This window comes from Manis pentadactyla, chromosome 4, assembly GCF_030020395.1.
Source record: "Manis pentadactyla isolate mManPen7 chromosome 4, mManPen7.hap1, whole genome shotgun sequence".
In the NCBI taxonomy this organism is placed as follows: Eukaryota; Metazoa; Chordata; class Mammalia; order Pholidota; family Manidae; genus Manis; species Manis pentadactyla.
Window position 1 is genome coordinate 170,816,276 of NC_080022.1, and position 15,262 is coordinate 170,831,537.

Below are 15,262 nucleotides of genomic sequence, written 5' to 3' on the forward strand. Positions count from 1 at the left end.
GTGGACAGTGAGGAGCCCAGGCCTCTCCCTGTAACACCACTGCCAACAATACTGTCCTTTCTAAATGTCTTACTAGTTGAGCACCTAATGCCATGGCCATTGTCAGAATGGTCCTCATCTGTAGCCATTTCCCAGGGGAATTGGACAGCCAAACAAGATGACAGTAATTCAGTGCCCCCAGCTTCCCCAGCAGTCATAACATTTTATTAGGCACATACATAGTCTAGTTCTCTGCAGCCAAATTTAGATATCAGCCATGGTTATCTATAAATATTACAAACAAAACAGATTTTTTTTAAAAATGTCCAGCCTACTTCTTTGAGAACTTTCCCATTTTGCTTGACTGTGAAAACCTGTTTGCTTCAGGCAGGCCATTTGCTCCCACCTAGCAGAAGCAGCAGGCCCTCTCCCTGAGGCAGGGGGCCACTCAGTCCAGTTGCAAACAGGTCCATACCAGTAACTGTCTGGGAAATCTCTGGAAGCTGCAGCCATTCAGCAAGGGTCAGTGGCACCTCTCTCTCTTGCGTCATCTCACCAGGCACGTTCATCCCACCCATCCATCCATTCATCACCCTCTGTGTGCTAAGCACTCTGTTTAGTGCTTCAGAAACTGAGACAAGAAAAACATAGTCCTTGCCTTCAAGGAACTCCCAGATTGAGGAGACGTCTGGGTGGCAGATGCTGTGATCAGGTGTGCCCAGGATGCTGTGGGAGCACAGAGGGCACCTGATGAACACTGGGGGGGGTGGAGGGGAGGAGACCAGGAATGGGTTCCCCAAGGAAGTTATTGCTAGGCTTAGTCTGGTCCAACAGGAGTCTGGAGGGAGGAAGGGATGCAGACCCATCTGTACACATAGTTAGCACAAAGGCACAGAGGCCTGTGGGCCTGTCATATTCTGGGGATAAGCAACTATATAGCTGAGTCAGGAGTAGGGGGACTGGAGAGAGGTGAGATGACGTTGGCAGAAACCAGCTGTAGCAGAGCATTGAGGTGACAAGGAGCCATCAGGACAATAACGTTGGATGTGACATTGCTGAAATGCCCTAGAAATACGGTATGTTGGACTGGGGAGGGGGCAGTCTGGAGGCATGAAGACCAGCTAGTCTGACACGAGTCAGGGAAGAATCCGGAGACCTGAGGTGAAGTGCAGGGCAAATTGGAAAGGAAGGAACTGATAGGAGGTTAAGGAAGTAGCTCCAGGCCCCAGGGCTTAGTGAGTGCAGGCAGCCAGAGTGAAGACTCAAGTTTGCCTTCAAGGTTCAGTCGCCTGGGGCAGTAGTAGTGACACTGTTCCACACGAGGTGGAGTGAAGTAGGCCTGGTGGGGTCAAAGGAGGGCAGTCAGTGAGTTTGGGGGGCACTGAGTGTGAAGCGCCTGTGGTGCAGGAGGAGGAGATGCAGCACAGCTAGTTGGAAATGGGCAACATGGAGCCTGGGAGTCACTCCAAGGGGTGGCTGTTGAAGCCCTGGGTGGCAGTGCTACAGGGAAGATGTAAGAGCCTGTCATGTTTGGGGGATAAGCCTGGAAAGCCAGCATTTTAAGAAGGGAGCTAAAGGAGCCTGAGAAGGAACATGCAGAGGACAGAGGAGGGAAAACAAGGGTAGGTGAGTGTCTCAAGAGGGAGGAGGAGAGGACAGTAGCCACAGAAACTGCAGAGGCTCAGTCAGCACCCAGAATGCCCGTCAGATCTCATGACTGGGAGGTACGGGCAAGCATGCCAAGAAGGGCCAGCATGGGGGAGGAAGCCAGGTGCAGTAGGAGAGGAGAGGTGGAACGTGAGAGAGGAGTAGAGACAGAATGTGGACGGGGATCAGTGGTGATTAGTGCTGGGCCAGAGCTGACTCAGAGGGGCAGTGACAGACTCCCAGGTGCTTGGCTCCATTTCTTAATCCTTATCTTGGCCCAGTACATAGCATAGAAAAGGAAACTTGCCCCAGGTTATAAAGCAAGAAGTTTGGAATGAAGGAGAGAGGAAAGTGAGGGTAGGGCCTAGAAGGGAAGCTTCTTCCCTGATCTCCCTCCATCCTTTTAGCTTTTTTTTTTAATGGGAGAAACTTGAGGTCGAATACAAACGCTGACAGGGGCTGGTTCTGAGAGGCCAGCAGTCGCTGCTCCCAGAGAGCTCTGGGGAGTGTGGAGGTCTGCCGGCTTCAGAGCGGGGACCTTTCCTTCCTCTGAGCGTGGGCTTTGGGGCAACAGCAATGTTGGGACTGAGGTAACTAGGATTACCTAGTTTTCAGGGTAAGAGGCTTGAAGGACCTTGTCCCAGAAAAGCCCAGAAATACTGAGTGTAGATAGAGGTGTGGACAAATGAGGCCCAAAGACAATGTGTTGGACTAGCCCCTCTCCCCAGAGTCCACCAGCCCCTTCTCTCATCCTGCCTTTATGTAGTTTCCCAAGGCATTTCAGGTGTGCTTTGGAAATGGGGTCATATGAACCTTGAAAGAAACTGGTGAGAAATAGACTGAGCTGAGGGCCCGGCAGGCTGGGAGGCCCTCGGGCTGTGGGCGGGGCTGTGGGGGAGGGGCCCGGGAGGGGCCGCCTCCCCCTGTGGCTGCTCCGCCAGGAGACCGGCAGGCCCCGAGGGCACCCGCTGCTGCTAAAGCGAGTCGGTGTTCTTCCCCGGCTGTGCTTGGGGCAGTCCTAAAAGTGAAGTCCTGAAAGCTTGTTCCAGCCTTGCCCCTTTGTTCTGGAGATCATTTTTGATGTTGAAAGGGAGCGTGAAGACAACAGAAACAAAAACAACACGTGGCCTGTTTGGTCTTTATCAGCTGTCCAAGTAGAAGTTTGTAAAGCTTGTGCTAAACTGTCCCTGCGTAATCTTCTCAGAAGTCTCCAAAGGAAGAGGAGGTTATCTTGTTCTCAGTAGGTTGTAGAAATAATAAGTGAAGTGGCTGTGGAGGTTTAGTTTCGTCCCCACCGTGTCTGGCCTGATAGCCTGTCTCCTGCTGCACGGCCAGCTGAGGAAAAGCCCTTCTGCTCTCATGGCTTATTCAGAGCAGGGCAGTTCATTCTCAGGCCCCTTAAGGGGACGCCAGCTAGAGTGAGTCCAGCAGCAGGTCCTTAGAGGCCCTGGTCCAGACATTTGTTTTCTCAGAGTGCTCTTGCCTCAGCATACACTCCACTCTTGAGTGAGCAGTCTAACAGGGAGAAAAATAAATGTGTTGAGAAGAATCTTGTTAGGATATAGTTCATTAAGATGTAGCCTATTGAGAAAGATGGGGTGTACCAGTTGGGGACTAAGCCAGGCAGCTTTTCTGGGGATGGCATAGCTGAAATTACACAAGTTCAACACCAGGGGCTCCTGGCCCACGTAGCCATTAGTGTCATCCTCAGGCCCAGGCCCAAAGTGCCTCCTGCCCCTGCCCCTCCTACTCTTACATGTTCTCTCTGCCTTCCTCCTACAACAGTTTGATTTTGGGGACACCATGGTCCACCAGGCCATCCACACCATCGAGTACTGCCTGGGCTGCATCTCCAACACTGCCTCCTACCTGCGGCTCTGGGCCCTCAGTCTTGCTCATGCACGTGAGTGTATTTCTCTCAGATTGAAAACGACACTCTCGCAGGTGGGGAGCTTAAATTGAGTGGAAATTACATAAAGGTTCTGGAATTATTCAGCCTCCTGACTCCAGGGAAAATGATGTCCAGATGGGAGGATCTGCACTTCTGCCAGGTTAGCTATGCACAGTGGTCTCACTAAGGTCACAGAAGCCAGGGAGCAAGGAACACCACAGATGTGATGGCAGAGCAAAATGCAAGGCCCACAGCTCCTCTTGCCAAACTGACCTAGATGTCGTGTCTCTCCCCATTCCCCAGAGCTGTCTGAGGTGCTTTGGACCATGGTGATCCACATCGGCCTAAGGGTGAAGAGCTTGGCAGGAGGTCTGGTGCTGTTCTTCATCTTCGCCGCCTTTGCCACCCTGACCGTGGCCATCCTCCTGATCATGGAGGGCCTCTCAGCCTTTCTCCATGCGCTGCGGTTACACTGGTGAGGGGTGGCAGGGGGCTGGGGGCTGGGGCCATGTCCTTAGCTGCACTGAGGGCAGCTCTACTTCTTACAGACTCCAAAAGCTCACGGTGTCTGCTTTCGCTTCATTGCACCCAAGGACGTATCTTAGCAGTGAGCATCAGCAAATGTCCATAGGAGAGCAGAGCCTCCAGAGAGAATTCTCCAGTGGGTGTTGTCAGATGCCCTCTCCCTGCCTTTAGCATTCAGTGCTCCTGATCATGGCTTACCAGATCCACTGAAGTTTAATTTTGTTTGGGATTTTTTGCTCTGATATATAACTTTTTACTATCTTCAGAGCAGTGGAAGCAGCTCTGGAAAAGTTTCTAAGCCCAGGAAAGTGCTAGAGGACACTGTGCCCCAGTTTTGTCACCCCATTCTGTCACTGTGCCCGTGTCTTTGGGTAGGGTCCCCAGCAGCTTCATGTGGGTATGGGGATTCCTGGTTCCAGAGCTGGCGCCTCAGTACACTGACGCAGGTTTGAGGAAGGGCAGGTTTGGGGCTTGTTTCATTTAATGTAGTTTGTGTCTTAATGGCTTTGCCTGGAGAGAGCAAGCTCAGTCCCTGGGAATGGGACAGTTGGGGTCTGGTCTTAACCGTGATTCTGTGACCTCCAAGTAGGGCTGCCAGATTTAGCAAATAAAATTACAGGACACCCAGTTTAAATTTGATTTTCAGATAAAAAAATGAATACATTTTTTTAGCATAAGTATTTCCCAAATGTGCATAAGATATACTAAAAACTGGGCATCCTTTACTTTAACTGGCTGTCCTACCTCAAACCCTACCTCTTCGAGTCTCCATTTCCTCCTTTATGTGTGTTTCTTCCTCTCTTTTTTTGGGTCTCAAACCCCAGTGGCTCTGGAAACTCGGGACCCTCACTCCAGAGAAACACACACACACACCCAATGTGTGTACACAGTTTTACAAGGGACCCTGGACGAGATGATCCATGGTGGTAATTATCTCAAGGTGGAATAGGGCTCAGAATCTCTCTTCCCGTCAGTTCTCCAAACCTGACAAAATCCAAAATCTAATCTGAGAGAACTCTTCCTTACTCTCTTTCTCTGACTTTTCTCCCGGCTTGGTTACAGCTGAAACTCCTCAAAGATTCCACTGTTTGTTGTTCTAAATTATGGAGGGAAAAGGCAGGTGTGTGAGGGTGGGATGTGGCTGGAACTTACTCTCCCCTCGGAGGCTCCTGTAGAGGAATCCATCCTGCTGTGTCAGGGTCACATGTTGCTTTCTCTGGCTTGGCTCTCCTCCTGCCTCCCTGCTGCCGCCCAGCTGTTGTTTACTGTGGGGCCCGGAGGCCAGGAGAGCTGCATGGTGTGGCTGGGACTGCTGGCGCTCTACCCTGTTGTCGGCTTATTAGCATGCTCTCTCCCAGCACTTCCTCAGCCCCCGGCCTGAGGGGATGTCTGTGGAACCAGCCTGTGGCAGCTCACGTTCTCTTGTCCCCTTGGCTTCTTCCCCTTCCTGGTCACTTCTCTGTCAGCTGAGCCCTGGGTTGAGGGAACAGTGACCGCAGCACCTGATTCCAGCCCAAGGAGGGAGCCTCTTGCCTCCTCCTTGGGTGGGGTGGAGAGCAGTCGAGGGCTGGGCCAGAACCGTCCCACAGAGCGGTGAGCAGGCACACCAAGGTGCGCGGAAGGTCACCTGGGGTGGGCCTAATCTCCAGGGAGCTGAGGCAGTTTGGGAGGTCACATTTTGTTGCCAGAAGGATTACCTCTTCCTCAGGCTCACCCGTGGCCTTTGAGTGATGGTGTCATCCCACATCCTCATGAATGAGCCCAAGGAAGTGACAAGTGACAGGAAAGCAGTCTTCAGAATTAGGCTCATCTGGATTTGAATTCCATGCCAACACCCTGAGGAAGCATTTACCTCTCCAACCTTACTTTCTTTCATATGAAAAGAGGATAATATCCACATGACAAGGTTGCAGGGATTAGATAAGAAATTATGCACATACCAGGTGACTGTCACAATGCTCTGGCACATGATAAACCAGTGTTCAAGGACAGGTGGCGGCTGCCCTGCTTAAGAGTGGGCTACCCTGTAGAGAAGGCGTCTGGCTGTGGTTCTTTGCAACCAAACTACCTTTAGTCTGTTGAGGGAGAGGGGATGCCCCAAGGGGAGGCACAGGATACCATCTCAGATGTGGTTTGCAAGGAGCAGTCTCTTCAGACATACTGTCCTTGTGTTTTTCCTTTTTTTTTGGTAGTGGAAGTACTGGGTAGAAGAGAAAAGAGTGATAACTTGAGGCTTGGAGCATCTGTCCTGCCACTGAAAAGGAGTGAATGAAGCTGGTGCTCGTTCACCCCCTTCTGGCTGAATGTGGGTGTGCCTCCAGGATCCTGGGTTTCTTGGTCCCCGGGAGTCCTGAGTTGTGGCTATCTGGGGAGTAGCGGGGGGCAGCTGGTCCTGCTGAAAATGGCTGCTGCAAGGACATAGCTGCTGTTTTTCCTGGCGGCCAGCCTGGCGTCTTTGTACCTGTCTCTTTACTCCCACTATTCAGCTGGGGTCTCCCGATTCTGATGCAAGGGCTGCCCCTTTATACAAGTTCTGGGTCTCTCTGGTGCGGGCAAGAAGAAAAACATCTGACTTGATAACAAATATAAACCAGTTGTCAGAAATCATAAAGGGTCATAAGGAGGTGGGTGACATACTTGAAAACAATAGTGAACAAGGTATTGTACCAACCTGCTAATTCTGTCTCCTTCTGAGTTAACATCTTTCTCTTTTCCTCCCACTGACCATGTAAAGTGTGCTTGGCCTACCCTAATTGGATGAATTTTCTTCAGAAAGGCAAAGGCAGGGATATGATTTATAGTTACAACTGTGGACACCAAACTGATTGTAGCGCACACAGATTGTTACCCCATGACCTACAGGAACATAACCCCAATCTAGCAGCTCCACATACAGGCACACCTCAGAGATACTGCAGGTGCTCCAAACCTCTGCAATAAAGCAAATATCACAGTAAAGCAGGTCGAAGGAATGTTTTGGTTTCCCAGTGTATTTCAAAGTTATGTTTGTACTATCCTGTAGTCTGTTAAATGTGCAATAGCATGATGTCTAACAAAAAATGTCCATACCTTAATTTAATAAAAATACCTGGTGAGGGGATGGGGAGACAGACAAAATAGTTAAAGGGGATAGAGGTATAAACTTTAAGTGAAAAGAAAAAAATACTTTGTTGCTAAGAAATGCAAACCATTATCTGAGCTTTCAGTAAGTCATAATCACTGATCACAGATCACCACAGCAAATATAGTAATAATGAAAAAGTTTGAAATATTATGAGAATTACCAAAATCAGAGAGACATGAAGTAAGCAAACGCTGTTGGAAAAATGGTGCTGATAGACTTGCTCTGTGCAGGCTTGCCACCCACCTTCAGTTGTAGAAAATGCAGTAACTGCAAAGTGTAGTAAAACGAGGTGTGCCTGTATGTGTACATGTGCACACTTGCACACCCACAGATTGGTTGATGGCTAAAGGGCCAAAACGAGGACCAGTTTATTGTAAGGGATGCAGTATACTGCAGCAGGACGCCATGGGGTAGTCAGGGAATGGCTGCCCAGGAGAAGTAAGGACGCCTGACATGTCCCTGGCTGCCATCACCTCTCTGACATTTGGGCGATCAGACAGATGTGTGTTCCAGGCCCAGAAAAGAGAGTGGTAGAAAGGGCCGGAGAAGCCGCTTAGCCCAGCATCATCTTTCTAAAACTGCCTTCTCTCAGTCATCCCCCTGCCAGGAAAGGGAAGAGGCCCCAGAACTCTGTTCCCCTTCACTCACTCAAGGAAGCAAAGCTTCCTGTTCTGTAGCAGAGTCGTCTCTCTGTGGTCTCCCAGCTAGCCTTCCGGGTCCCTGCGTGGCCTTTGTCAGGTCCTGGGGCTGGAAGGGGTCAGAAACCCATCCGCCTTCCGGAGGCCCTCCTCATGACTGTTGACTTCTGGAGGTGTGTTTTAGTGGCTTGGGGCGTGCAGTGCGGAGGTCCCCTAAAGAAGGAAGAGCCTGCAGGCTGCCAGCCACAGAGCACTGCTGTGCCCCAGCCCAGAGAACTGCTGCGCCCTAGCCCAGAGACCTTAGTGTTTGTACTTTCTCAGGAAGTGCACATTTCCCTGCTTGGGTGGGAGAGGCGGGCAGGGAGCCAGCCAGGGAGATTGCTGGGTGGTGGGAGTGTGCATGGCTGTGAAGGGAGGTGAAGTCAGGCTGACCCCAACATACTCAAGGTGTCCCCGGTGGGGGCTACCCTAAGTCTCCAACCTTGAGCAACAGCTGGTGGGAGAGGTGGTATCAGGCTGTGTGCCAGATGGACTGCCTGTCACACAGAATTTGTGTGTCCCCCTTCCTCCCCACTGGGCCCCATGCATAGCTGAGGCACACAGGGATGCCAAGAAAAGGATGTTGACCCCATGGGCATTAGAAAACTTTCGAAGTTTCTACTCCATTTGCCCAGCTTGGAAATAGAGTTGGTGTAATTAGCCAGCCCGGAGATCAGAGTTCTGGATCCCTCGGGACCTAAGGTGACTTGCCCACTGTCTGCTCCATATCATTGCATGAACACAGAACGTGTCCATCTATTTTCAGTGGTTCAGAAATACCCTTGCCATATGGAAACACAGCCTACCCATAAAGAATGCAGATCTAATAGCAGCGGGCAGGAAACAGGAACCTCCCCGCCTCCCTCCAGGTTCCCCCAGAGGAGGCCTCAGTGGCTGGAACCTGGGGCACTTCTTAGGAGTGTTGGAGCATCGGGGCAAATCCAGGTCCTGGTGTGGAATTGCTCCTGCCAGGAATCCTGTGACTGACTCAGTTTTGAAGTTCCGAAGCTCGCCCTCCTGGGTCCCATTTCCCTTGGGCGGCTTGGCCCAGATGCTCATGGGGACCCTCCAGGATCTGGAGGGCTTTGTGGCCTTGGCCCAGCCCCTGGAATGTAGGGACAAGACCTTCTGCTCTTACGCCCACACAGAATCTGTCACCTCTTCTCCCCAGGGTGTGGAGCTGGCAGCTCTATGTCAGTGCCCTCAGCCAGCTGCCCAGGTTGAAGGGGCCTCTGAGGACGTCTCGGTGCCACTGCAGATAGTCTGTGTGATGCAGAGGCCCCTCTCCCCCTACCCCTTTTCACTAATTCCTCCCTTAGCTTGGAGGGAGGACAAAGGCCTGCCCTTCTCCAGAACCACTGCCTGAAGCCTGCCCCAGCCCCACCTCTCCCTGCTCTTGCAGGGGTTCTGGCACCCCTAGGGTCATGCAGCACTGAGTGGAAACTATTCCTCAGGGCAGCTCTCCTTGGCTTTTTTATCCTCTGAATGCATTTTTCTGCCCATATTTGGTGGTGGTTTGGTTGCTGGGCAGCCATCCAGGGCATTTGCTGGGGGAGCAAAGCCGAGCAGCTTGACTCTGCTTACAGGAGCAAAACTTTCTTCCTGTCCCCGAGAGTTTGAAAGGGCCCCGGGGACACCATCAGGGATGGATGCTGAGATGCCTGGGAAGGGAGTTAAGGCTCTGTTTTTCCTTTTGGTCCCCAAGAGAAGAATTCTTTCTCAGATGTTTTTGTAGTTGAAAAATATTTTTGCCATTGCTTTGAGAAGACTTCCCTTCCTGACTTCCCCCCTTTTCCTGGGAATTTCCTCCCCTAAATTGAAAGCCTCCAATGTTCATGCACAACCCTCCCTTCTCCTTCTTCCCCCCAAGAAAAGAAAGAAACAAGAAAACCATGGTGCTTGCCAGGGTTCCCCGAGCTGAGCTCACAGCGCCCAGGGGCTTCCCTTAGAAGCCTGCTGGGAGCCCCTGCCGGGAGAGGGATATCTCCTCTTCATTATTGTTAGACTCAGGCCAACTGAACTTGTTTTTGCACACAGCTTTGCAGAGTTTTGCGTAAACACTGCTCAGCAGGACAGACCAAGGCATTGGGGTAACTGCCCTCTTGCCGAGGGTGGGCCCTGAGCTTCAGAAACCAAGCTTGCGTGGCTGTGGGAAGGAGGCCAGGCTCTGGGCTGCTTTTCCAAGCTCATCTAGGAAAGGGAGGCTTTGGGGAACATGGGGTTGGCGCATTTTTCTAGCCCAACTGAACTCCCAAAAGGTTTCAAGAGGTTTCTGTGAACTGATGATTTTCCTCTTCCCTCTCCCCAGGGTCGAGTTCCAGAATAAATTCTACAGCGGGAACGGTTTCAAGTTCCTACCCTTCTCCTTCGAGCACATTCGGGAAGGGAAGTTTGACGAGTGAGCCCCTCGCGGGACTGTGTGCCCAGCTGCCCTTCCCACTCCCTCCACAGTGGTGAGCTGTGTCCCTCTTGCCTGTTGGTTGTGCTCCCTGGATGTGGGGCATAGGGGTCATCCCCATCACCTCTCCCCCAGCTGCCTGCCCATTTAGATGTGACATTTAGATAGACCCAGCCCTCCCTGGGTCCCCGTCACCTCCAGTTTTGTGTGTAGTGTAGTGATTTTCTAGACAGCCTCTGGCTGTCACTCATACCCACTGGGCACCAGCATTGCCCTCACCACCTCAGTCCAGCCAAGAGAGCCCCTTCTCCGTCCGTCCCCAGGTGGTGAACCAGTTTGTGCATTTACACATAGCCCTCCGCCCGTGGAGGCGGCTGAGCCCCAGCTCCTGCCACTCCAGTTGCTGGTTGAGGGTGGGAGCACTCTTGGGTTAGCAGGGATGGAGCCAGGAAGATGGGGTTTCTGCCCACCTCCCCTTTGGTCTTCAGAGCACATGTTAATCAGGGATTCAGCTGGACCCAACTGTGCCAGGGTGCATGGCTTCTCCCTGTCACCCCCAAGGGTCCCAGGGCACCTAGCACCACCTTCCTAACCCCGCCCTCTCCTCCTCCCTCCCAAATCCCTCTCCTTCCTCCACCACCTGCCTCACATGCACCCAGCATAACACAGTGTGGCTGGGAGTGACCCAAAACAGGTGCCGGCTGGCTCCTTTGATTGGCTGCTGCTCAGGCCATGCGGGCCCTGCCACAAGCACGCCCTCTGGGCAGAGGGTTGAAATGCCTGCCCCTGGGACAGATCCTGAGACCTTTCCCCACCCCCAGTCATGAGTAGTGAGTGCGGGTCTTCCAGTCATCAAGGGAGGGCCAGCCCTGCTGTGCTCTCCAGTGCCCCTAGGCACTTCCGCACGGACCCCAAGTCGAGGGAGTGGGGTCCTGGGCAGGAAGGTCCAGGTCATAGTTTGCTTATTAGAGGCAACTGTCAGTCACATGTGACTGTGACAGCAGCATGACCCTGCCCTGTGGTATGTGAGCACCCCTGAGGACCCCCTCCCCTGTCACCCCACACCAGGCTATGTGAATCTTAGGGCCTTTTAATGATATGTTGGTGCCGCAGCCCTGACTGCTTCAGCTAAATTGAGCCCCACCATCTTCAGCAGTCGAGATAATGTCCTGAATTGCTAGGCCCTTGCCCTCCCCTGACCCTGGCTTTTCCGACTGAGTTACTTAGAGTTGCTCACTGGACTTGCTCCCAGGCTGGGCTGGCCCCAGGCGCGGGCCACCTGCCCCAGTTTCCCTGTGTACTGGCCAGTGTGACCTAACCTAGAGCTGTGCAGAGCCCCCTCCCCGCTGTTCCCCATGGTTTACATGATGAACTTTGCTCCATTTACAGTGGGACTTGAAGCAGAGTTCTTTGTCAGGAACCCTGCCAAGGCCCTGCTGTTCAGACATTCCTGTGCTGAATAAAGTGTGTTTGACTCTACCAAGGGGCTGCCTGTCTGTGCCCACAGTCCCTGTGTCACACCCCTACCACCTCTCTCCAGCATTTCTGCTCTTCTCTGTGTTCAAAGGCCACAGCGGCAGTGGCCCTGGCCAGGCAGTTGGTCTGTGGAATTCTCACCTTATCTCGAGTTCCCCAGGCTCCCTCCCACTCCCAAGGCAACCTTGCAGACACTACACAAGGTGGGGAGGGGACTTGAGGGCCCATTTCTCCCCTCCCCTCACACACACCCAAACAGCTAGGGCCCACTCCTGTTCTCCACACCAGGGAGGGCTTAGCAGCTGGGCTGTTTTGAGCCCTGATGCCCTTGGCCTTGATGTAAGTGGAGGCTCAGTGCGGGGTTCCTCAGGGCAGCTGGAGAATGTGAGGTGCTGAGGCAGGAGGCAGCAGGGGAGCATGCAGACTGACCCAGCAAGTGGGCCGAGCAGGAGGGCGCCTTCTCCTGGTAACTGCCATGGAAAGCAGCTGCTCTTCCAGCACCCTGCCTCCACCCTCCCTCCTGAAGCCTCCAGGGCAGGGGCTGTGCAGGAGCGTGAGCTGCAGGGTGGCAGGCTGCTGGAGGAGGGGCTGGAATGCCCTGTCTGGTTCATGTTCCTATCCCCGCCTCAGTCCCTCCTCCCTGACAGGCCACCTGCCTGGGAAAAGGTCCTGGGGGCAACACCTCCCGCCTCCACCTGACTTCTCAAAAAGTCCAGAGTGAAAATTTGGGTAAAGGAGCTCTTTTAGCTTCAGCTCTGCTACTGACTCAAAAAGGGAGGCCTACTAAGAGTAGATATTTTGAATCAATGGACTAGAGTGAATTGAGTCTAGAAATAAACTCTAATGTTTATGGTCAATTGAACAAGTTAATTCAATGGGGCCAAGTTAATTCAATGGGGAAAGAAAGAAAAGTCTTCAACAAATGGTATTCATATGTGACTGAACAAATTTGGGCTGTGACCCCTCGCTGTATACAAAAATCACTCAACAATGGGTCACAGACCTCAATGTAAGAGTTAAAACTAAAGCTTAGGGGAAACTATAGGAGCACATCCTCATGACCTTGAGTTAGGCAGTGATTTTTAGATAAAATAGCAAAAGTACAAGCTACAAAATTAGATAAGGTAAAAAGATAAGTTGGGTTTTAGCAAAATTAAAAACCTGTGATTCAAAGGACAGAATCAAGACAACCCTCACACTGGGATAAAATATTTGCAAATCATGTATCTTTAATAAGAGACTTGTTATCTAGAACTTCTACAACTCAGACAAATACCTCAATTTAAAATTGGGCAGAGTATTTGAATAGGCATTTCTGCAAAGAAAACCTGAATGGCCAGCAAGACCATGACAGATGGTCAAGATCATTAGTCATTAGGGAGATGCAAATCAAAGCCATGAGGAAATACCACATCACACCCATGCAAAAGGCTGTATATAGTACAAGAGAAACAATTGTAACTGTTGACAAGGATGTGGACAAATAGGAACTTCATTCACTGCCAGTGGCAATGTAAAATGGTGCAGCTGCTTTGAAAGTCTGGCAATCCCTCAAAATATTAAACAGAATTAACATAAGACCCAAAAATTTGACCTCTGGGTATCTACTCAAGAAAAATGAAAAAAAAAAAATGCACACAGACTTCTACACAAGTGTTCACAGTGGCATAATTCAAATAGCCCCCAAATATCTATAAGCGGATGAATAATCAAAAGGCAGTATATCCATACAATAGATATTCTTCTACAATAAAAGGGAATGAAGTGCTGGTACAAGCTACAACATGAGTGGACCTCAAAAACGTTACACGAAGAAGCCTGACACAGGGCCACATAATGCATGATTCCAATTATGGCTAGAATGGACAGATGTATACAGCAGATGAGTGGTTGCCTAGGACTGGCTGCTGGATGGGGCTGGGGGCAGGATAAAAATGGGAGTGACTGCTAATGGGTACAGGATTTCTTTGCGGGATGATGAAAATGTAAAATTAGATTATGGTGGTGGTTACATAACTGAATATACTAAAAAGACATTGGATTGTACACTTTAAATTGGTAAACTTTACAGTATATATCAATGAAATGAGGTAGGGGGAGAGAGGCCTAGGGCTTCCATGGGAAGAAATTCCCCCCCAGCTTAGCTGAAAAGACCTCAGCCACTAGGTCATTGGCTAAGCAGAGCTCCCAGGGTCTATTGACCTTGGACTGCTTCCAACCCAGCCAACTAAAGGTAGACTGACCAGGAACTGGGTTTCAGAGGGTGTGGGAAGTCCCAGGAACCCTGAGGTAGGCACCCTGGATGGATCCATTGCTCCTGTTTTCAACCATCATGCCCTTTACACTGATCCCCTTCTTGTGGAATCCCTGGACCCCAGACATCTGCTGAATGAGTGTGTGCCACTGTCTAGCGAATGCTCCCCATCCTGAGGTCCTGGAACCAGCATAGGATAGAGTGGTTTTGGGGTGGCTCGCCGTTACAGAGTTGGAAGACAATCCCATCACCACCTTAAGGCCCCTGTCTCTGTCCTGGCCTTCACTGGGGAGCTGGGTGGGACTGCATCTCTCTCTGCCCCACCATGAGCTCTGGGTGGAAGGGTCGCTGGGGCCCCCATCAGGTCTGAGAATGGCCTGCCTGTCCTCCCAGCTCCCCAGTCCACCCATGGCATGTCCTAGGAATGGGCTGCTCCCTGGTGGCCAGACATGGAAGGACTCATTCCTCCTCAGGCCAGGTGGGTGGGATCTTGGCGGGGCTATGACAGGCAAATCAATTGGCAGGGCAGAAAGGGACAAGTGACCCTGGAGATATTCTGGGGTGCACAGGCAGAAGGTGAGGCTGGACAGGAACAAGAGAGATAGAGATGGAGAGCCCAGCCCACTTGTTTCACACACATTAACAGATAAAGTAATGAAATGTATCATGGTACAAAGGCCCTATTACAAAAAGGAAGTCCTCCCACCACCCCAGCATCCCAGGACCCCACCCAAGGCAACTACTGTTTATTTAGCCTTTAAAAAAAAAAATTAAAACTGGACAGCTACATGTAAGAGAATGAAACTGGATCACTGTCTAACCCCATACACAAAAGTAAATTCGAAATGGATCAAAGACTTGAATGTAAGTCATGAAACCATAAAACTCTTAAAAAAAAACATAGGCAAAAATCTCTTAGACATAAACATGAGTGACCTCTTCTTGAACATATCTCCCCGGGCAAGGGAAACAAACGCAAAAATGAACAAATGGGACTATATCAAGATGAAAAGCTTCTGTACAGCAAAGGACACCATCAATAGAACAAAAAGGTATCCTACAGTATGGGAGAATATATTCGAAAATGACAGATCCGATAAAGGGTTGACATCCAAAATATATAAAGAGCTCACACACCTCAACAAACAAAAAGCAAATAATCCCATTAAAAAATGGCCAGAGGAACTGTATAGACAGTTCTCTAAAGAAGAAATTCAGATGACCAACAGACACATGAAAAGATGCTCCACATCGCTTGTCATAAGAGAAATGCAAATTAAAACCACAATGA

The 15,262-nt window shown here is 50.9% G+C and overlaps 2 protein-coding genes across 7 annotated transcripts in view; both read left to right on the forward strand.

Annotated features, from left to right (window-relative positions):
- Positions 1 to 11,720, forward strand: part of ATP6V0A1 (ATPase H+ transporting V0 subunit a1) — a 61,974-nt gene extending 50,254 nt beyond the window's left edge. For 5 of the 6 annotated variants that reach the window (XM_036883112.2, XM_036883113.2, XM_057501501.1 and 2 more), the window contains 3 exons: positions 3,412 to 3,529; positions 3,821 to 3,992; positions 10,152 to 11,720. In XM_036883112.2, coding sequence (XP_036739007.1) covers positions 3,412 to 3,529; positions 3,821 to 3,992; positions 10,152 to 10,245 — 384 coding nt within the window. In that variant the 3' untranslated portion in view covers positions 10,246 to 11,720. Of the gene's footprint in view, positions 1 to 3,411; positions 3,530 to 3,820; positions 3,993 to 4,065; positions 5,145 to 10,151 lie in introns of those variants that run through there. The other variant, XM_057501500.1, reaches the window with a different exon arrangement.
- The window catches only part of COASY (Coenzyme A synthase), a 131,578-nt gene that overhangs the window by 87,244 nt on the left and 29,072 nt on the right, over positions 1 to 15,262 (forward strand). The window lies entirely within an intron of this gene.